This window comes from Cygnus olor, chromosome 19, assembly GCF_009769625.2.
Source record: "Cygnus olor isolate bCygOlo1 chromosome 19, bCygOlo1.pri.v2, whole genome shotgun sequence".
Classification (NCBI taxonomy): domain Eukaryota; kingdom Metazoa; phylum Chordata; class Aves; order Anseriformes; family Anatidae; genus Cygnus; species Cygnus olor.
The window spans coordinates 6,519,135-6,541,136 of record NC_049187.1 but is presented as its reverse complement, the minus strand read 5'-3'; the positions used below and the strand labels follow the sequence as shown (position 1 = coordinate 6,541,136).

The following is a 22,002-nucleotide window of genomic DNA, read 5'->3' as shown; positions in this document are numbered from 1 at the left end:
TACCGTCATTAAGCTTTTATTTCCATTGTCACAAAGTTCCTGGGTTCTGTTTTCTTTTCATCTGTTTGTCTGTTTGTTTGGAACCGGTTGGTTTGCTCGGTTTGCTCTTGAATTCATCTCAAGACAAGGCAGCAGGGCATGCAAGCCGGGACGCCGGCACGGACGCGCAGACAGGCTTCACCTTTACAAACGAGGCTCTTTGCTGGAGCTGCTGCTTCTCAGCCCAGGGCTCGGCTGCTGCTCGGGGCAGGGCTCGCGGCCGCACGAGCAAAGAGAGAGAAGGGAGTGGGGTTTTCCTGCAGCACCGGGTCTTGTGCGGGCCACCGAGACCCCGGTGGGGACCTGCTCTGCGCGGCCAGCCCCGAGCTGCTGCGGTGCACCGGGGACTGGCAGCTCCCTCCTTCACCCCAAAACTCACCACCAACCTCCTGCCCCTGGCCTCCCCAAAGCCCTGGCAGAAGGAGGGGTGTGGCTGGCCTCCAAAATGCCCCAGGCCCCCTCACTTTACATGGGGGCCGAGTGGGCGAGCTGCTTCATGCCACTGTGCCGGCTGCGGGTCACTGCCTGTCCCCTCCAAACCCACCTGAGAGCAGCTCCAGCAGCCCTTGCAGCCACCCTCAGGCCCCCATGGCCCTGCTCCAAGCAGGGCTCAGACCCCCCAGGACCCTTTTTACCCCCTGGCTCAGGGTGGGGGGGATGCACTCCTGGTACCAAGAGGGCTGGGGTCCCCGTCCAGCTTGCTGGGAGCACTCCCAGGGCCACCCGATTGCAGCGATTAAAGGGCAGCTCCGGAGGAAAACCCCCGCCTCAATTCTCTCTCTCATACCCTGGTTTGTGCCGGTACAGAGGCTGGGGGGTTCTGCTCCAAGCCCCTGCTTTTCCAGGAGGAAAAAGCTTTCCTCCTGCTTTTCCAGGAGGAAACTTCTCAGCCCAGTCCCAGAGCGCAGAGAAAGGCGGACACAAAGCAGCGACAGTCAGCGCGCGAACAGAGGACTGAAAAGAAGGGGAGCACAGACACTGCATTTAATCAGGCAACACTGACGGGACAAATGAGGGGGGGGACACACGCTGCAGCCACCGGGGGGGGGGACCCACGCCTCTGCCTCGGGTCCCCCTCCCCGGCGTTGCGGCGTCACTTCAGCTGCGAAACCGAGCGCAGGGAACGGCCCGAAACGGACGGGCTCCTGCCGGCTGCTTGGTTTTAATGATGACCAGGTTGAAAATGAGGACTGAAATTAATTATTCCGTGGTGTCGGCTCCAACCCAGCAGCTCCTGCCATGCTCCTGGAGCTGCACGTGGGTGGGTTTTTGGTGGGTGCTGCCAAGCCCCCGTGGCCATGCCCAGCGCTGGCGCTCCCCTAGCCCAGCACCCAGCCGCTCTCCGGGGCTCACCCAATGTTTCATTGATGGGGAAACTGAGGCACAAGGAGGTTAAGGCCAACTTTTCCAAGCAGGAGGAGCTTCAAGCCTTATTTTCAGCAGTACCGAGGAGCTGCGGATCCCGGTGATGTTCAAGGAGGAGGTGGGGGCCCCAGGGAGAGACTGGAGGAGTTTCCAAGCCGGGGTCCCAAATCTGCAGCCAGGTCTGGGTGCTGTGGCCAAAATGATCTGCTCTGGGGCTTTCAGCATGCCAAGAGGGGGCAGGACAGACCCCACACCGGGACAACAGGACGGTCCTCTGCCTGGGAAAACTTCCCCTCATCCCCCAGCAGGGTCCTCATCAACCAGCAAAGAGCTCTTTAATGCAGGCAAAACCCCTATTTTTTTTCTCTTTTTTTTTTTCAAATGTGCAAATATTCAGAAAAGGGTGAGAGAGGGCAGAGGGGCCGAGGGACCACTCCATCCCAGCCAGCAGCAGCAGCAGGGGCTGCAGGCAGCCGCACTGGCTGGGTGGATGCTAAATTTTGGTATTTTTGGGGTGGAAAACTCCTTCTAGCTGGCTGCACACCCCGCTTTCTTTGCAGGTTCTCCCCAGAAACTGGTGAGGGGCAGAGCTCGCTGTGTCTGCGGTCAGACCTGGATGAGCGCTGGTGGAGCTGAAGCATGGCAGCGGGCTGGCAGGTGCAAAGCCAGCGCAAAAGGCATAAAAAAAAAAAAAAAAAGGAAAAAAAAAGAAAAAGAAAAGCCTTCCAGGGGGAAGTGGCAGAGCAAACATTTGCATTTGCCTGGGAATTATTCCAGATGCTGTGGGTCCATCATTTCCCAGCAGACGATTCCCGTAGTGTCACATTGACTGGGAGCAGCAATTGGCACCGGGGGGCCCAGCCCAGCAGGTCGGAGTTGGAGAAGTTGGAGGCACTGCGGAGATCTGCACGAGGGAGCTGCGTTTTGGCCACAAAGCGTCAAGAAAAAGGAGTTCCCAGGGTGAGGAGGGAGCGACGCCTTCCAGGAGCCCCCAACGGCGGGACACAGGCACCCTCGGGGCAGAGACGTTCCCGTGGGCTCCCAGGCTCAGGTCTTACAATTGCGCTCGGTGATCCAGTGGGTTTCCATGGTGGGGACGGGCTGCCCCGTGTGCTCCAGCTCCCGCAGCCCTTTCAGTGCACAAACCTCCAGTTTTTGGCTCTCCACCTGCCTCTTCCTCTCTGCCATCACGCACGGCACCCCCCAGCTGCAAAGCGAATCCTGGGTTTTGCTGAGAGGTGGAAAATCCTCCCAGCGAGGTCAGAGGCGCAGAGCACAGCGGGAGGAGAATGGGGACGAGGGGCCTTCACCCCACAGCCTTTGGATCTCCTGTGGGACGGGGCCGACCCCAACCAGCTCTTCCCCCAAATCCAGCCGCTGCCAGCGGTACTGCACACGGAGGGGAAGTCTGTTCTCCTTGGGCACAGGGAAAAGCTTTTTTGTAAGGGTATCCAAAAGCGCCTCAGAAGGAGAAGGCGTTGACAAAACGCGGGATCCCAAATGTCAGTGGGGTGGGAAAAGCACCCTCATCCCAACCCCGCCGGGCCCCAGCTTCAGGCTGTGCAGCAAAGCGACGTCTCTGCCTCTCTGTGCCGGGAGGGCTCAGACCCCATGGGGACACTGCTGTCACCTCCTGCCTCGTGGGGACACCCGTGAGAACGTCCCCCACGTCCAGCCACCACCCCACACCGTCCTGGGGGACATCCCTGGTGGCCAAGGGCTGTGGCACCGGCTGGGTTCAGCCACGGGAGCTGCAGGCAGGTGTCAGAAAGTTGGTGGCTCCATCTGTGGCCCTAGGGCCAAGCGAGGTGGTGGGAGAGCAGCGGCAGGTTGGGAGCAAAACGCAATGGAGCAGGAGGGGGCTGCAGCCTGGCTGGCTTCATGGAGCAGGATGATGGTGGATGGAAAAGGCTCTGGGCAGCACCCACTGAGCGCCCGTCCTCCCACGGAGGTGCCAGCACGTGTCCCACGTTGTGCCCCCAGGGCCGAGCCCGGCACTCCGGAGCAGCAGCGGGCGATGGAGGGGATGGTGGCAGCTCGGACACGGTCCCGTGGGGTGCGGTGACACCTCGGGGTGCTGCGGGTGCCTTTCTCCAGCCCTCTGCCTTCCCCCGAGGGAGAGGAGCACAAGCGGGGCGCAAGCTGGCTCCGCTTCGGGGCTGTGCTCCTGGTTTCCAGCAGAACCTCCCGTGTCCTATCCGAGATGCTACGGGGTGGGTCCGACCCGCCGAGGACACGCCGAGCTGCGCGTCTCCCCGCTGCTCCCGCAGCTGATCCGCAGCCAGCTCCGTGCGGGGTGCAAGCGCGCCTTGCCACCATTCCCAAAGAAAAATGGTAATAAAGGAATCGGCTTGGAAGAGAAACCCAACTCTTGGCTCCGTTAATACTTCTCATGCAGTAAGGAAATGAAACGATGCGAAGTAGCATGTGCTGGACACCGGCTGCTTCCTCGCTCTGCCCCACGGGGAGGCCCAGCTGGTAAAAACGGAGAGCAGAGGGATGGAGCAGGAGGGGTCTGCCCAAACCGACCCCTAGCTGAGCTGGCAAAGAGAAGGGAGACCAGGAAAATGCAGGAAATGGGGCAAATGGAAAGAAAAAAGAAGCTACGGCCAGCCCCCCTTCAAACATCAGCCAGCACACGGCATACGGGGGGCAGAGGAGAAGGGGGAAGGCAGATTTTTGGCTTCATCGTTATTGCAGGCTCCCAATGCCCCGCAATAGTGTATGAGCATGTAAACCTTACAGATCATCACCTAGGTGTTCGGACACACACACGAGAGACTAAACACGGCAGCAACATTTACAACGAATAAATAAAGATATCGATCGTCGAGATAGGCATATAAAAAAAAAGCCTCACTTCTTTCCACCAAAAAAAAAAGGAAAGAAAAAGCACGATACCGTCTCACAAAAAAAATAAAATAAAATAATCCTATAATAATATATATCCCTAGTGACCCGGGCTGGGCTGCCAGCGGCACCGCAGAGGGCGCGAGGGTTGTTCCCCGTCACCGTTCGTGCCTCGGCTCCCCGAGCAGCACCCCGGGGTGCCGGCGCCCCGCTACCTTTGGGCTCCATCTCCAGCCGGCCGGATCCCAGGAGAGGACCACGCCGGCGCATCCGCAGTCCGATTCCGAAACGTAGGGAAGAGGAGCAAAGGGGGCGAGGAGGCCGGGGGGGCTCTGCCTTCGGTGCCGCTCGACCCATTCCCCCGGCCCTGAAGTCCTGGGCGCTCGCCGCCGCTCAGACCGTGGTCTTTTGCGGGTTTTTTTGGAAAAAGCAGAAGTTGGCGAATGGCAACGGCTGGTTCGGAGTGCAGAGAGGGGGAGTGAGCTCGCGCTTCAGGTGCATCCTTTGCTCGCGGAACATAAAGGAAGGCCGGAGAGGGACAGGCAAGCTTCGCGCTGCGGTGGTCGGATGGCACGGAGAGCATCTTCCCCCAGGCATCTGCGGGAGGGGGGAAGAAAACCATGGAAGAATGAGGGGGGTGGAAAACGCTGGCCCCCAAAACCCTGCAAACGTCTTGGGGGTCCCCAGCTGGGAACACAAAGATTGTGGAAAGCTCAAAAGTCCAGGGGGTTAAAACAAAAACAGGACCCTGCATGGACGGTGACGACCAAACCCAACCCAAGACATCTCCGCATAGCCCCGTGGGGCACAGGTGCTCAGCCCTAGGATGCTGTGAGCCACAGCTTCCCAGAGACCGCCAGCTCCAGGGCATGATACAATGAAACAGAACATAATGAAGCATTTAATGGAATATTGCTGCGGAGCATCCCCGTGCCCCCAGCTCGCCAGCTGCCTCCCTGCCTCCCCTGCAGCATCTGAAGGCAAGAGCGAGATTCGTGCCGCGGGCCCTGCCACCACCAAACACTTGCCGGCTGGGTGGGTTTTAGGGCATCCTCGTGGACTGAGGGACTCTTGGAAGCATCCCCCGGACCCCCCACCCCCAGCTCCTGCATGCCGGACTCACCGCTGCTCGGCCCCAGGACTATACGAGCCCGTCGTAGAGGGAGAGGGCTTGCACGATGGAGGGGTCGGCCTTGGAGCCCTCCTGAAACTCCTGCAGCGTCAGCTTCCCGTCCGCGTTCTGCAAAACGCCCCCGTTGTGGTGCTGAGCACCCCAGGGCCCCAGCAGCACCCACGCTGTCCCCGCCACCGGCCCCCCTTCGGATCCCATTCCCCATCCAGCCCCCATACCCACAGCAGTGGAGCAGAGCCACAGGGCTCAGCGCACCCCTGGGACCTGGTGTGGATATGGGGACCCCAAAGGGCACGGATCCCGCAGACAGCCCCACGGCAACCCAGAGCCTGAATTTGTAGGGAGGGGAGGTACCTGCGAGAGCCCAAGTGTGGCAAAGGGGGCCCAGAACTGCCTCCTGAACCCACGTGTCTGACTCTGTGATCCTCACCTTGTCCATCATGGCAAAAATCCGATCCACCCTTTTCTCCGGTGTGTTTTCCTCCTCGGGAAGCTCCACCGTGTTGCCCTGCAGCAGCAGGATGGGACACAGTCACACGCAGGCACGGCTCGTGTCCTGCCGGACGGTGTCTCCAGGTGAGGGCACGCATTTTTGTCCCCCCCCCAGGCCCCCCCTGCAGCCCCCTCGCAGGACAAACCCAGGCAGGCCCGAGGGATGATGGCCCGGCGCTTACCACCATCTGGTAAATGGCATCCACAATGTCCAGCATCTCGTTCCTCGTGATGTACCCGTCGTTGTCCAAGTCGTACAGCTTAAACGCCCCTGCAAGAGCCACATGGAGATGCTTGGGGCCACGACACGTGCCCTGTCCACCTATAAAACCTGCTGCACCCCAACACCACCCCCCAAAGCCACCCCAAAGCCCAGGGCTGAGCCCACCAGCACCCCGCGGGGACACTTACACCTCAACTTCTCGTCCAGCGTCCCCCTGGAGGTGACTGACAGCGCCTGGATGAACTCCGAGAACTCGATCCTCCCATCCTGGGGAAGGAACAGAGGAGTGTGAAGGAGAGGAGGGGGCGAAGGTGCTGCTGCCATCCCCGTGCCACGCGAGCCATCCCCGTGCCACACGCCTGCATCCCGGCGGTGCGAGCCAGCTGCCGGCGCACAACGCGCAGCTGCCAGCATCCCGCTGCGAGCGCTGCCCCCGCTGCGAGCGCAGGGGACACCTTGCGGGTGGGCTTTTGTCATCGAGACATCTCATTTCTCCTCTCTCACTGCCTTTCCCCACGTGATTCTCATCGAATGGAACAAGCGCGGGGGCTCGCTCGCTCCAGCTGCTCCGTTTTAATTTCACGCCCCGGGGAGCGCTGGAATATTTTGCTCCTCGAGCGCTGCGCAGCTGCTTCGAGGCGCAGCATCGAGCCGAGCCAAGGGGGAGGCAGCGTGCTCAGTGCCTGGGGGTCCCCCTGTCCCCCCCCGCCCAAAGCACCACCAAACCCACCCTGCCAAAGCACAGCCGCCGGCCCAGCCTTGAGCCCCGTGCGCCGTGCCCGTGGCTCGCGGACTTACTTTGTTCTCGTCGAAGACATTGAAAACAAAGGTGGCGAATTTGGTGGGATCGCCGAAGGGGAAGAACTGCTTGTAGATCTTCTGAAAGCCGGCGGCGTCGAGCTGCCCGCTGGGGCAGTCCTTGATGAAGCCCTTGTACCTGCGGAGGAAGGGCAGAGGGACGGGCGTCGCGCGGCTCCGCTCGCTGAGCGCATCCCTGGAGGCACGGAGGTGCTGGGTGCCCCCGGCCCCGCTCCCCTCATTGCCTGCAGCACCCGACCCATGGGGGACGAGGTCCTGGTGGGCACCGCAGAGCTGGAGAAGCGCTGAGCAGCACCGGTAACACCGAGCAATGCCCGCCACCAGCCTAGAACTGAGCCACATTCATGTTGAGCACTGGCAGGACCCGGCAGGGGATGGGGACCCACTGCCTGGCCAGCAGCACTACGGAGCACACGTGGCACATCCAGACCGCAGGGCACAGCCCCAGAGCTGCAGCCACCCCATAAATCCCAAGCAAGGGAAGCTGACACCCTGCTGCCGAGCCAAATTCCCATTTAAAGACCCTTCCTCTGCAAGGCTCACAGCAGAAGCCCCACAAGCACCCCCAGGACCCCAGTGCCTCGTGCCCGTCCTACAGCAGCTCGGCTGTGCCATGGGATCAGGCACCCATGGGACCCAGCCCGGCTGCCCCGGCCCCGGGCAGCTCCTTGGGCTGGGCACAGGGAGAGGGGCAGGAACCCTTTAAACCCCAAAAAAGTGCTGCTGCACCGGGGGCAATCCCAGAGGGTGCAGGGGAAGGGGACGGACGGTTCCTGGTTGGGGGAAAAGCTCTGGGACCCCGTGGGATCCCGTGGGACCCCGCAGGGCGAACGAGCATTATGCAACGCGCCGCCCGGATCTGCCAGCGCCCGCTGCAGCGGCCGAGGGCTGGAGGAGGAGGGGAAGGGGGCGGCGAGGTGGGAAACCGAAGTGCCAGTGACATCTTTTCCACGCTGCTGCAGCGCTGACTCATTCGGGGGGGGGGGGGGGGGGAAGGATGAGAGAAAGAGATAAAGAAAGAAAAGCTTGACTGGTTTGATAGGGAGATGAAAGGGAAGCGGTGGCTTTTTTAGGGCGTCGCGTTTTGGGGGGCGGAGGGGACGGGGTGGAAGCACGCTGCCAGCGAGGCATCGCCGTGTCCTTGTCCCTGTCGGGGCCGGGCTGCAAAGGGACACACGATGGCACCACCTGCCCGCTGGGTGCTGGCGCCGTGCCTCAGTTTCCCCCACCTGGGTGCTGAAGGTCACCAAAGGCTGCGTTCAGCCCCAAAAACACCACAGGGTTGCGAACGTCCAGGGGCCTGTTACCGGGGGAAAGGTGCCCCATGCCTTGGGCAAACCCCTTGTGGGACCCCTCTCCACTCAGTCCCCGAGCACCCCCGGCTGCTGCCCCTCGCCCCCAGCCCCGCAGCCAGCACCTCACTGCCACGCCGGTACTCACCACTGCTGCACCTCCTTCTCCGTAACTGTAAGAGGAAACAGGAAAAAAAAGAGGGAAAAAGAAGAAGAAAAAGGAATTTAGTGTTTTCCCAGTGCTGGTGCTGCTCTGCACTTCCCATAAGCTGCTTCCAGGCCTGGAAGGGGGAGGAGGTGTCCGCGGGCACCACGTGCCCGAACCCAGGCATTGTGTCCCCCAAGGTACAGCCCGGGGCTCACCAGGGGTCACACCGGGTCCCCCCAGCCCCAAAAGCAGGGAGCCTACAAGGACGTTTTGCTCCAGCAAGGGGAGCACAGCGAGACGCTGTGAACCATTCGGGGCCGGGCTGGTTTGTGCGGGCAGGATCCGGCCCTGACCTCCCACCTCCCCGCAGCTGAAGCATCCCCGAAACACCTGCAGGAACGTCTGCTTTGGGGCGTCCCGGGGAAGGCGCCCACCTGGCACATACATCGGTGCCAGCACCCCCCCGACCAGGCTCACCAGCCCCTCGTCCCCCGCCTGCTGCTGCCCTCCAGCCCCGGAGGAAGCGCTCGCTGAGGCTCCGGAGCCCTTCTGATGCTGCCCTTTGCATGAGCCTGGTGCTTGGCAGCAGCTCCCTCTGGGTTCGCATGAATACGCGGCATGTGAAATTCGGTTCCTTTCTGCAGCCCCCCCCCGCCCCTTCCCGGGATTATTTTTAGCTGCAATTGTCAGGTTTCCATGCGGTGCTGCCCGCCGGGGATCCCCCGCAGCAAACTCGCTGCACGGCTCCGCGCCCCTGCGCACCTCCCGGGGGAGGAGGAAGGTGCCGAAGGCTGCGGGATTCACCCAGCGGAGCCACCCGCCCCCCCCGACAGCAAACCAAGAGGAGCACGCGGTGCCGACGGGGATGGTGACACGGACAGGGCTCTGATGGGCAGTGGGGACGTGGTGCTGCCGATGCCAAAACCACATCAAGCACACGGGACTGAGCAGGAGCTGTGCTGTGTGCAAGGAGGGCACGGAGCGCCCCGAGCATCGCACCCCAACCCACCCCTGGCACCGGTCTGAGCATTTCTAATAAGTTGTCGGGACACTTGGAGACCTGCGGCCTGCGATGGTTTTGCTTTCCCACCCTTTGGGGTTAGCCACGTGGCTTTTCCGGCTCAGGATACACCCGCCCAGCAATGGATGCTCACAACACATCGGATCCAGCTTTGAATTCGCACTTTTCACTACCCAGGTGCCCGCTGCCTCTGAGGCACATGGATGACGACGATGTAGCACATCACCAAACCCATGCCAGGCCTCTGGGGAGCTTCACAGGGCTTCAGAGAAACCCTAAAATACACCGACTAGAAGATGGTGCGCATCAACAGCCCTGAACGGCTCTGGGTGCTGTTCTGGAGCCCTGTCTGGAGCTCGCCTTGCAGACAGCATCCCCTGATTAGGGTGGCTGCACAGCCCAGACGTGCTCAGCAGAGGAAAGGCTGTCACGGCGCGGGTGAGCGATGGGGTGCAGCACTCCAGGGAGCCCCAGCCCCAAGCACCCAGCTGCGGGAGCGGTGCCTGGCTGGCACGCGAGCAGGGAGCCCGCTGCCAGCACGCTGGCACGGGGGAGCGGCCTCGTTAGTCATTTCCCTTGCATCATGCATCTAAATAATAATAAAAAAGCAATAGGTCTGAAATTCGCTGGGATAACGAGGCGGAGTGGAGATGTGTCAATGTGCAAACGGCTGATAAAAATAGAGACCCGAGCCACATCAACAGATGCCAATTACCTTGGGTGGCAAATAAAAGGAAGCAGCTTTCCAGCAGAAGGATTTATAACGCGCCTGGCAAAAGGCGCAGAGCGCAAAGGGCAAGGGCTGGCAGGAGGCGGGTGCGGGAGCACAGAGGGTCCCAGCCCCAGGCTCCCCACGCACCGTGGTCCTGGGAGATGGTGAAGGGAGCAGTGGGGTTGGACTCAGTAGGATGGCAGCCAAAGGGTCGGTTTGGTGCGGGCTGCGGGGGCAGGAGTGGGGAGAAGGGTGCGGGGATGCTCAGCACCAAGACTGGAGGACGCCGGCAGGCTTTGGCCACGCCACGGTAGGGATTTGGAGGGTTTTTTTGGCAGGGTTTTTTGGTAGGAGGAGAGTGGTCATGGGAAAGGGTCGCACAGAAGTGTCCTTCCAAAAGAGATGCTGAGCAATGTCTCGATCAGATGCAGCCTCCTCTGCACACATCCCCCTGGGCATCAGGACACCCGTCAGAGCTAACGGGATTCGCGCCTGGAGGTTGTGCAGAGGTGCCCCCGGGTACCAGCCCCGTGACCCCAGGCTCTCACGGCTACCAACACAGGCAGGCGGGAGGAGGAAGAGGAGGAGGAGGAAGAGCAGGACTTGGTGCAGCTCTAGGGGCAGCGGCAGCATGGGGACACAGCCAGGTGCTCAGCTCAGCATCTCTGGGAGACTCACGTTTCACTCTCTCCCACTCGGCTTTTCTCCCACCGTGCTATTTCGGTCCTGGGAGCTGCCTTTCAACTCCAGCAGGAAACAATTAAGAAATTTGTGCTTTTTTTAGTACAGGAGAAACGCTGGTAATGACACGCGCGGGCTGGGCAGAGAGCGGGGACGCAGCAGGATGCCTGGCACCCGCGGGGAGCGTGCCCTGCTCCGGGCGCTGCCCTTTGGGGCTCCCTGGGTCCGGCAGGGAGGGATCCCCAGCTCCACGGGTTTCCATATCTGCAGTTACCGAGCCCAGACAGGTTACTGCTTTGCGGCTGCGTCTTCCAGCCGGCCCATCCTCACCGGGTTTGGATGCCCCGAGCGGCACCGATGAGGGATGCTGACGAGTGTCCCTGCAGCAGGGAGCTGTGGCTACGTAAACCTGGGGGGCACGGCGCCCTCCTGGCCGGGCTGAGCTGCCTGGCCTGGGCACAGGACAGGGGGTGCATGCAGGGGCAGGGCTGTCCCCACACTCTCCCCCAGCCATCCTCAGCAGCTCAGGGCGCTCAGCATCTCTCCAGCTTGCAGAGTGCACCCGAGCTTACAGAAAGTGCGGCGGCTGCTGCATTCCCCTCCCCCAGCATCGATTCCAGTGCGATGCTGAGCTGATGCAAATCAATTTGCAGCGATACAACACAGGCAGGCTCGACCCCGAGCGCTCAAGGACAAGGGATTACCCGCAGCGCGTCCCAGCGGAGCCGGGCCCCGCTCTGCGGTGCCGGGGGCGCGCATCCCCGCCGCCCTGGGGCTCAGGCGTGGGCGGTGGTCCCCGGGGACAGCCGGCCCACAGAGGCTTTGGGACAGCTATAAATAGTGCACGTAGCAGCTCCTTAATGGATGCAGCATGCCCTGGGACCCTGCGGGATGAAAGGCACTAAATAAAGGCTGGGTTTCAGTATTCGTTATGAACCGCGATGCTGGAAGAGGCATCGCCGAGCTGGGAGCCCCCGCGCCGCGCTGCAGCTGCCCTCCCTCCCGCAGGCACAACGCCGCGCGGCAGCTCCGCCGTCAGCACCGTTGTTTCTGCTGCTCTTGTCAAAGCGAGGGGAAATGCATGGGGAAATGCTGAGCAAGGGGCTCGCACAGGGGCAGGAGCAGCACAGGAGCTACCCCAACCTGTGCCCACGGGCCCTTGTTGCCCCTTCGCAGCACCCCTGGGTCCGTCCCCGCTCCCATCTCAGCCAGGAGGAAGGTTTCGGCCGCACATCCCACACCGTGCACAGGGACACCCAGCACAAGGGGCCAAACCTCAGCTCTCAGCCCCCCCAAGCAGCACCCAGCCCCCTCCTCCCAGCTACCAGGACCCCAAACTCCCACCCCCCTGCCCCCTCCTCCCCATCAATTCCCAGCGGTGTGTGCGAGGAGTGACAGCGCTGTCACCACCCGCCCTCCGCATGCCCCCTCTCTTCCCACCACCCAGCTGCCACTGCAGCAAAAAACAGCTCCGGTTAATCATTGCTCGAGCCCGTTAATTTGCTTGCCAGGCTGCGAGGAGGGGAGGACACGGGGCTGCGAGTCCCCACCCGCCCCGTGTGGGAGCTCATCATTTATAGGACCAGGGCAAGGACGGGGACAGGGCAGCTGTAGGGCTGCAGGAGAGGTGGCTGGACCCCAACACCTATGGGGACACTTCTCTCACATGACAGCACCCTGACCCCAACAGGGCTGCCAGATCAGGAAAACCAGAGTTAATTATTTCCAGCCACAAATGGCACTCAGCTTTCAGCTTACCTGAAGACAACGCTCCCCGGACGGGCGGGTGGATGCTTGGGGCCGCCTAAACCTCCCTGGGATGCTCAGTGCAGCGCCCAGACGAGGGTAAACTGGGTGCCCACGTGTGTGCAGAGCGTGTGCTCCTGCGTGAGCAAAGTGTGAGCTCGCACGTGAGTCAACCGGGCACCCATGTGTGTGCTAACTGGGTGCCCATGCGTGTGCCAGCTGGGCACCCATGCCTGCACTGGATGAGCACTCCTGCAAAAATAAACTGGGTGATTCTATGTGGACAAGTTGGGCGCTCATGCATAAATTATTTGGGTGCTCCTGCGCAAATGAGTTGGGTGCTCATGCATAACTTCATGGAGTGATCATGCACACACTACCTGGGTGCTCAGGTGTGAGCAAAAGGGGGACTCATGCGTGACCGCGCTGGGCGCTCGTGTGTGATTCTGTTGGGTGCTCGCGCATTTATCGGGCACTCATGCATGAACTAATTGAGCACTCAGGAGTAAATTAGTGTAATTAGCAGATTACACACTTGTGCACGTACTAATTGGGTGCTCACGCGTGAATGGATCAGGTGCTCGTGCATAAATTAATTGGACCCTCGAGGGAGAACCGATGGGGGCACATGCACCAAGGATCTGAGCACGCGCAGGGACCAGCGTGCGACCAAGCACCAACCAACTGGGCACCCATGCATAAATTAACTGGGTGCTCCTACGTAAATTAATTGTGCGCTCGTGTGTGCACTAATTGGGCACTCATGCGTGAACTTATTGGGTGCTGATGCATAAATTAATGGGGCGCCCATGCATGAGCTAATTGGCCCCTCATGCGTAAAACAACGCGGCGCTCCTGCATGAACCTGGCGCACCCTGCAATTTGTGCCCAACACACTCCACCCCTCACCTCTGCGAAACACATAGTTAAGAATTGTCTGAAGATAAGTCTGTTATAAACTCCACTTTCAACATCATTACAACGTTAATCTGCATCAATTACAAACCGCGCTGCTCCTCCCCGCGGAACAGGCAGCCGGGACCAGCAGGACACATGTGTGCTCACTGAGATTTGCTCCTTGCCCTGGGATCGGGATTGCAGGGACGAGCATCACAGCCCGAACCAATACCCACCGCACGTGGAGCCCTTTGCCCATGGGCTTGCAGCAGGCTTCACACCTTGTTCTGCCAAACACGGAACCGGGAGGGTTGGGGTAGCTTGTACAGGACCCCCAGCCCAAACTCCAGCCCCTGTCCCTGCAGACTGGGTTGCAGGGTTAACAGCATCATAGCCGGAATGGCTGTTAGAGATTTCAAGCCTCTCCCCACAAAGCACGCACCGAGCAGGCAGCAGCAGCTCAAGCCCTTCACCAGGCTTTAGCCAGGACCACACCAGTCCGAGCAAGGACTGAAAGCAGCGCTGGAGGCACGCACAGACTCACGTGGTGGGGCTTCCTCCAGACCCCAAAACGCATTGAACAGCACCAGCCGGTGCTGCGTGGCCGTTCCCCTTTTGGGGAGCAAAATGCCCACCACGTGCCTCAGGACACGGCTTGTGCCCAGGGACTTTGTGCAGGCAGAGGGGGTGGAAAGCAGCAGCTTGCCCAGGGCCGGCTGGAGCGTGGGCATGGAAACTCCTTCAGCAAACAGCACGCCCCCAGCTCCGGCACGAAACTCCCCCGGCATGCAGCACGGGGCTGCGGGGACATGCTGCCAGGGGAGCAGAGCTGTGACACCCCCAGGCTGCTGCAGCACCGGGGGCTCACTGCTGGCCCCGGCATCGCCTGGCCCCCCCATGCCTCCTGCCTTGCTCTGCCACGTGGGGCAGGGGCCATCCATCACCCCCTTTTAAGGCACCACAGGGCTCCCCCAAATCCCCGCGGTACGTTTGGTGACGGCAGCTTTTAAGATACGACGCATGTCAGCACTTCAGAAATGTGGGTTGTTTGGCCCTGATGACTTGGTTTCATTTAAATTCTGGATTAAATATGTAACCAATGCCCTGGTTAAACATTACGGAGCACGTTGCCTTCCCACCCCCCAGCAGGGCTCAACCCTAGGGCTATCAGACTGCCCAAGAACTCGATCTGCTCCCCCTCCTGCTCCAGTGCAGGGAAGGGGCTGCGGTGCTGGGGTCACCCCCATGGACACAACCATGGGAACAGCCCGACTGCTGATGCTGTGGCCAGCCCAGAAGTATTTCCTTTTGCTAACCCAAACCCTGCACACCCACATCTCCTCCCCACGCACCCCAGCAGCCCCTAGTCCCGCTCCCAGCCGTACTGCCCACATGTCCCCACAGGGGTACCCGTCCTCAGCATCCCATTGCCACTGTCCTCCTCCAGGCAGCCTCGCTGTAGGGACACCAGCACCGCCAGAGCTCCCTACCTGTCGGACTGGGACACTGCCACCCCAGCACGTCCCCATCCCAGCATGGGCATCTCCCCACTCCTGTCCCCACAGCTCACACACCGCCAGCAAGGTCCGGGTGCCTCTGCGCTGTCGGGAGCACGGGAGTGGCACTGTGGTGACAGTGGTGAGGTGACAGCGGTGCCACCCGTTACGCTGAGATAGGAAGCAGCCCGCGGAGGGACTGCGTGTGCACCTGGCCCTCCTCTCCGGCGGCTGCCATTAGCGGCCTGTCTGCATACACGGGCCCGCGAGCCGCTCTGCTCTCATCTCCCCCGCAGCTGATACGGACAGGAAAACCAATACGCAGTTAAAATCCTTTTTAGACTTAATTAAATATTCAAGGGGCCGACTGCAGGCTTTGGAAATTGGGTTCGGGGAAAAAGCAGCAGTTGCTCTTTGCAGTACAGGCAGCAGAGGAAGGGCAGAGGATGGTGCCTTCGCTGGGGAGTTAATGAATCACGCTGAACGCTCCCATGGCACAAGCCGGTGGCTGCAGCAGGTTTATCCCTGGCCCTGTTTAACCCCAGCTTCCCCACGAGCCGAGGCAGCGATGCCCCACGGCGGGGCAGAGCACCCAAAATGGCCGGGAGCAGTGCTGGAGGAGCTGCAGGGTGGGCAGCTGCGTCCTGGCCACTGGCTCCATCCCTGCAGGGATTTGGGCATCGCCTGGTGCCCGGGTGCTGTCCCCAACCACAGAGTGATTCCTGACGTGGGCAGCTGAAGCAGAGGGTGCTGGAGGAGCCCAACACCCACTCCTCCACCAGGTTAAAGGGGACACGCAGCGCATCTCCGCGGGGTCCTGCCATCGGCGGGGAGATGCCAGAAAAGCACCCGCGGACGCAGCACGGCACAGCCAGCCCTCCCTCCACGCATAGACCAAGAACGAGCCCCGGAGGGCAAGCAGCTTGCAGGGGGCAGGGGAAGCGAGCCCTGCTCCAGCACTGCCCCCGGCACAGCTTGGATCCTGTCCCCAGCATGGGGAACCCGCAGCAGCGGCCACCGAGGAGCCACGGCATGGGGCTGGGCGCCCCGGGCACATAACTGGTGTGGGGGATACAGGCCCTGGCTGCCTTTTCTTAGGGCTCCCCCTGCCCTAAGAGGGCCCAGAAGGCGAGGAAGGCACAAAGCGAGGCCACGAATGTCCCCCCGATCATTGGGCTCCTCCGTGGAGCAGCCGCTTCCTTTGATGCCTTCAGAGCCTCTTGTTTCACAACCTTAATTATAACGGCAGCAGCAAAGGTCAGGAGAGTGGTTAAGCAGATCCATTAACATGTCAGGGGATAAATGAAATGTGATTCTTCTGATGCCTTCGCAGCACCAGGCCACGGCTGCTCCACTCAGTCGCAGGGGGGGCCAAGGTCCCCCTCATGTCCCCCCCCGAGCCGTGTGAGCACCCCTGGGACCACAGGGGCTGGGTGCTGCAGGTCTGAAGCCCCAAAGCTTGCTGTGCTCACACCTATCCTGGGACAACGAGATGTGGGATTCGCCACGAGGAGAGCAGGGTCTCCCCGGGGAAGGGGCTGCAGGTGCTCTCCAGGCCACCACAGCCCTCTGGAGACATAAAATCGGGTCCCTCCCCTCTAAGCTCGCAGTGACCAGGAGCCTGCACCACAGCCACCACCTCTGCAGCACCCGGGCTGGGCACTCCCATCCCAAAATTCCCTTTTGGGCTCCTGCAAATGCCCTTACACACCAAAAGCATCCAGCGGCAGCCCAGCCTGGGCTTCCAGCACTGGGCTTGCGCCCACCTCGGCACCCCAAGGGGGAGGCTGCAGCCCCACGCCACCCGCTCACCCCCAAGGAGAGGATCCCGAGGCCCTGGCTACCCCAAACTGGTGCACGTAGGGCAGAGAGAAGGGACACGGGGCTGACGCTGCACCCAGCCGTTGCGACCTCCCCATGCTCTGGGTGTTTCCCCCATCGTTTGCTGGTGAAGGGCAATGGGTGCTTAGGCACCAGGCTCGCTTCTCGCCAGCGTGCCCCGGTTTCCGCCGGGTGAGCAACAGGAGGGATTCCAAAACGAACCGGCCTGGCAGAGGAACCCGGAGCCCAGGGCCAAACACTTTGGAGGATAAAAATAAACCCGCAGTGGGAAGCCACCGACGTCCTCCGCTGCACCACCCAGCCCTCCGCTCCCCTCCGCCGGCACCACGGGGGCACCACGACCCCGGCTCCATCCCTGCACCCCCCCAGCCGAGGAACCCCCCCCAATTTCCTGGCTGCAGACTGCTGCGGCTGGAGAATTTTCTTTCTTTTCCCCGCAGAATTTAGCCAGCCGCCACATACCCCCGTAACTACCAATCGATATGTTTGTAGTTTGCTCTTAAACTAATGCCCATTAATTCAATGCATTACTGTCGAGCAGCAGAGCCAATTTTGCGGCTTATTGTAAAAGAGCAGAAAGTGATGATGCCGGAGTGAGCTGAAAATCCACAAAATAGATCACAGTGGGTGGGACGCGGTTCCTGGGAAAAGAGCATCTTCCTCTGCTCGCACCCTCTGCAGCCCGGGCACCGCTCCCGTGCCTCCCCCGGCACCCCGGGTCCCAGGGGTATCGCAGCCGGCGTGGAAATAACGTGGTGTTAGGGGGGCTGCACCTGGGAAAAAGCTATGGAGAGCAAACTTGGAGAGCCACCCCCAAAAAACGACCAGAAAGAGAGAGAAAACGTGCCTTTCTGAAGCAACCTCAGACTTTTAAGCCTGTTTCATGATTTTAAGGGTTGCCGGCACGGTGGTGGTGCTGCGAGCAAGGATACCCAGCGCTGCGTTTCTCTGCCAGGAGTCCATGTCGAGCTTTTCCCAAGCACAACGCACACTCTGCACCCACATCTGCACACGATTGCCTTGCACAACCTGCCTTCGAGGCCTGGCCAGGACTTTCACAAGCTCAGCAGAACCCTGCCCTGCACAGCTCATAAACCCATTCCCAAATCCCACCATTGCCCTGGCACAAGCACCTGGAGCAAGTTAAGCACGTGCTTAAGTCCTCAGCAAAGAGGGGAGCCGGGCACAGCCACGGGGAGAAGGGAGCTCCTCGAGTCTCGAGCGTTAACACCCCCGGGACAAAACACACAGCAACCAAGCCTGTCTCTGAGCTACTTCAACGAGGCATGGGGAGGATTAATAAATTAATGATTATAAAGCACTCTAACAGCTTTTGGATGAGAGGCTCCATGGAAGCACAAGGAACGAGATGATTTATTATTCATTATTATTGTCGTTCCTCCCGCACGCTCCCGCACAGCAGCAGCCCGGCCTCCAAGGAAGGCCGAGGCCTCGCAGGGCTCTCTTGGTGCTGCCAGATTTTCCTGGGCACTCGGGCACCTGGAAATGGTGAAGGGCTCACGGTGATGGGTCCAAACCAACAGGGCTTGGGCAAGCCCTTGGGCGTCCTTCTGCACCTTCAGGTGCCCGAGTGCCATTAAAGCCGCCCCCCGGCACCGTAACAGGGAGGCGAGCCAAGGTGAGGGTCCCCAGCTCCTGTCCTTCACCATTCACCCACAGCAGGCTCAGGACGAGCTGCTCCGAGCAGCAGCAGCGACACAATTCTAGCAGCCAACCTGCAGCATCCCCAGCAGCACCCCCAAATCGCTGCGCCCAGAGCCAGAGAAAGGCCCCGAGCAGCAGGCGCTGGTGTCACCAGAGGGGACAGGGGACACCAGAAGCCACCAGGCACCAGGACACGGCGCAGGCTGGGGGTGCAGGCCCCCCATAGTCCCGCAGGTGTGACAAATCTGCACAGAAGTGGCGTGGGGTGAGAGGGGGTGAGCGCTCTCCATCCCTCCCAGCCCAACCAAGATGGGGCTGGTCATCGTTCGCTTCGTCTCCTTTTCAGATCGCACAACCAGAAAATGATGCAATGGAAGGAAATCCCATCACGGGAGAAACCCTTCACGTACACGTTCTTCACCCTCGTGGGAGCATCCCTGGGGCACGAGCAGGTCCCCGTTATCAGCCCCTGGACAACACCCACCCAGATGTGCTGTAAGAGCAGCAGGACCGGCAGCAGGCACGGGGGGGCCCAGCACCCGCTCAGCAGCGTGGCAAGGGGCTGTGGTGACAGCAGCCACACACCAGGGACGGTCACCAAAGGGTGCTCACCACCTGCCAGAGAGGTGCTGCGACACCACGGACCGGTGTGATGTGGGCAGGAGCCACCCCAGCTGCAGGAGCCCCTGTCCCCTGCTCCAGCCGGCCCACCAGGCACAGCCCAGGGGCCTGCGTCCCTCCTAGTGCACCTGGTGCAAACCTGCACCGCCACCTGCATCTCCTCTGTGCCCAGATTCCCCCAAAAGCAGAAGGAAATCAGCATTTTCCAGGCTCCCAGGGGCTGGAGATAAATCAGAGGCTCCCAGAGGTGCCTGGGAGGGCCCCGTGCAGTGCTTGGCTAGCCAAGGGAGCGCGCGCTTGCCTTGACGGCTGCAGAGAAGGGGCAGAAACACTCAGCAAAAGGAATTAATCCCGGAGACGAGAGGGGGAATGAGCAGAGCTCAATAAGCAGGGCCTGGTATTAGTGATGGCCGCACAGCAGGCACCACCTGCATGGTGCTGGGGCACACATGGATGCTGCAGGGGCACCGACCACGCGGCTACCTCGGAGGAGACCCTGCAAAACCCCAACACGCTGGGGAGCGCCTCCAGGGAGCGATCAGATGACAGGAGGCTTTTTTGGAGGAGGTGTGGTGGAAAGGGGAGAGAGAGGTGTAGAAAGTTGCGAGCGAAGCGATTCCAAAGGCAGTGACCCTCCGCTGGCCTCATCCCGCAGGGGAGACACCCCCGGACGATGGCTCCACCGTGCTGCGTCTGTCAGCACCGCTGCTGGGAAGACGCAGGGCAGCTCTCCCTGTGTGCCGTGCCCGGGGGCAGCACCTGCCCCCACAAAGCCTGGGGCCACCCAAGGGTGCAGAAAGCCCAGCGCTTTCTGGACATCACCAGCGGACGAGGCTGCTCTCTCCATCGGAGCTCGGATGCTTGCACGGCAATACCCAGAACCAGCCCACCTGCACCCGCCATGGGGACACCACAACCCACGTCCAGCCCCAGCCACCACCGGGGGCTGGCCCTGGCACCTGTTTTTTGCCATTTCTGCTCTCCGAGCCACTGAGCCGGGGCGCCCCAAGCCGTCCTGCCACCCCTCGCGGGCTGGCTGTGCGGACGTGCCCCTGCGAGCTGCCCTCCTCCCGGCTGTGCAACGGCGAGAGAGAGAAGCAACCCGGCGTGTGGGGTTGTGCAATGCACCAGCATTGCCTCCTCTCCATATGGGAGAACTTGCTGCATCCTAATCTATTGCCTTTTTGGGTAAGCGCTGCTGTGGGACTGCAGCAATGACAGCGGGGAGAGCTCGCAGGTCTGGTGCACGTTAGCGGTTCCCCGGCGAAGGAGAGGGGGGAAATATCTGCGCCCGGCGAGCGGGGAGACAGACTTGAACCGCCAGAGCCTTTGTTTCCTTTGTGCATCCTTCAGGATAACAAAAAAAAAATAAAATAAAAGGGGTTGCTAAAACTGGATGGCTCAGCCGCTAGCCACACTAATAAGATTACAGCGGAGGATCAGAGGGGAAAGCCACTCACTCAGAAACCCGGGTTATTAAACTGCTACTGAGATACTCGCAGGAAAACACCGAACCCTCCGGTGTCGGCTCCTCTCTCCGCTTCCCAGCACAACAACAAAGGAGCCCCCGCCAAGTAACGCCCCCAAACTTTGAGGGCCACCCGGACGCCCTGGTTATGGGGGCAGAGCCCCCGGCCGGGGGTACGCAGCCGGCAGCGGGGCCGGGGGGCTGCAGAGCAGGGCCGGGGGGGGGGGGGGGGGCTGAGGGCAGGATGCGGCCCCCCGATACCAGCAGCTAAGAAACAGGCCGCGGAGAATTGGTTTGGGAAGAAAACGCCGGGTTCCTGCGGCTCCCTGCCCCTCTCCTTGCCCCCGCTGCATTATATATATATATATATATATAAATAAATAAACACACCCAGGATTTTTTTTTTCCTCCTCCCAGCCTAATCCCTGAATTCTTGCAACAAAGCCCGGCGGAGCCTGCGCCTTCTGCTCGGGAAACGGCCCCGGTGCCCGGGGAGCTCCCTGCGGGCCGCCAGGGGCCGGAGGGAGGCGAGGGGCTGCGGGGGGACCTGGGGGGACCTGGGGGGACCTCGGGGGGACCTCGGGGGGACCTCGGAGCCGCCGCCCCCCGCGCCCCAGCCGCCGCCCGAGGCACAGCCGCCCGTTTTCCCCGACCCCCCCCCCCCGGTACTCACAGTAGGTTTTCCTGGTCAGCTCCTCCACAACTTCGGGCTTCAACTTGCTGTTGGATTTCCCCATGGTGGCCGGCGGCTCCCCCCGGCTCACTGCGGGGGCATGGAGCGCCGGGGCCGGGGGTCGGGGGGGGGAAAGCTCCCTGCCGGGCTACATCCCGGGGAGGGCAGGAAGGGATCGGGGATGGTGTGGGGGGGGGAGTTAAAGGGGGGGGCTTTGTTGCCGGGGCTCGGCTTAGCAGAGCCGGGAGGCGCTGCGGGGCCGCCCCGTGGCTGCGCGCACCCTGCGCGCGTCGCCCTGGCTGCGCGCACCCTGCGCGCCCTCCCCGCTCCCCGCCCTCCTCCGGCAGCCGGGATGGGAAAGGATGGGGATGGGGAGGGGTGGGAAAGGTTGGGGAGGGGGTGGGAACGGGGGGCGGCCTCCCCCGGCACAGGGGGAGGAGGCTGCGCTGTGGGGTTGGGGTTTGGGGGGCTCCGGGGACGCCCCCCCCAAAGACCCCCCTGGGGATGCCCAGCGCTGCCCCCGGCTGAGGGCAGGTCCTTGCCTCCCCCCGCACCCCCGTCGGCTCTGCGGTGCGCCCATGGAGCCCGAGCTCGATGAAAAAGCCCCTGGATTCAACCTCCAGAGATTTGTGGCACTGCCAGGAAACCATGCGAGCGCTAAAAGCGGCGGCGCTCGGCTTTTTTTCCGCCTCGAAACCACGCAGGGCTTTAGTGCTCTGCCAAAGCTCTGCGTGCACGCAGGCACGGCCATGAGCTGCGCCGATGCACTCGATAAATTCGGTTTTTCTTCCCGCCTGTGTTGCAACCAAGGCCCCGCCGG

General features: G+C 61.6%; 1 protein-coding gene across 1 annotated transcript; it reads right to left on the bottom strand.

The window, feature by feature from the left end:
• NCS1 (neuronal calcium sensor 1) lies at positions 1-21,536 on the bottom strand. The gene is made up of 8 exons (XM_040531764.1): positions 21,183-21,536; positions 8,361-8,385; positions 6,900-7,038; positions 6,290-6,368; positions 6,061-6,149; positions 5,817-5,894; positions 5,378-5,494; positions 1-4,851 (listed from the first exon to the last, which is right to left on the bottom strand). The coding sequence occupies exons 1-7, from the start codon at positions 21,244-21,246 to the stop codon at positions 5,396-5,398; spliced, it is 573 nt and encodes a 190-aa protein (XP_040387698.1). The 5' UTR covers positions 21,247-21,536; the 3' UTR covers positions 1-4,851; positions 5,378-5,395.
• Between the last annotated feature and the right edge of the window lie 466 nt (positions 21,537-22,002).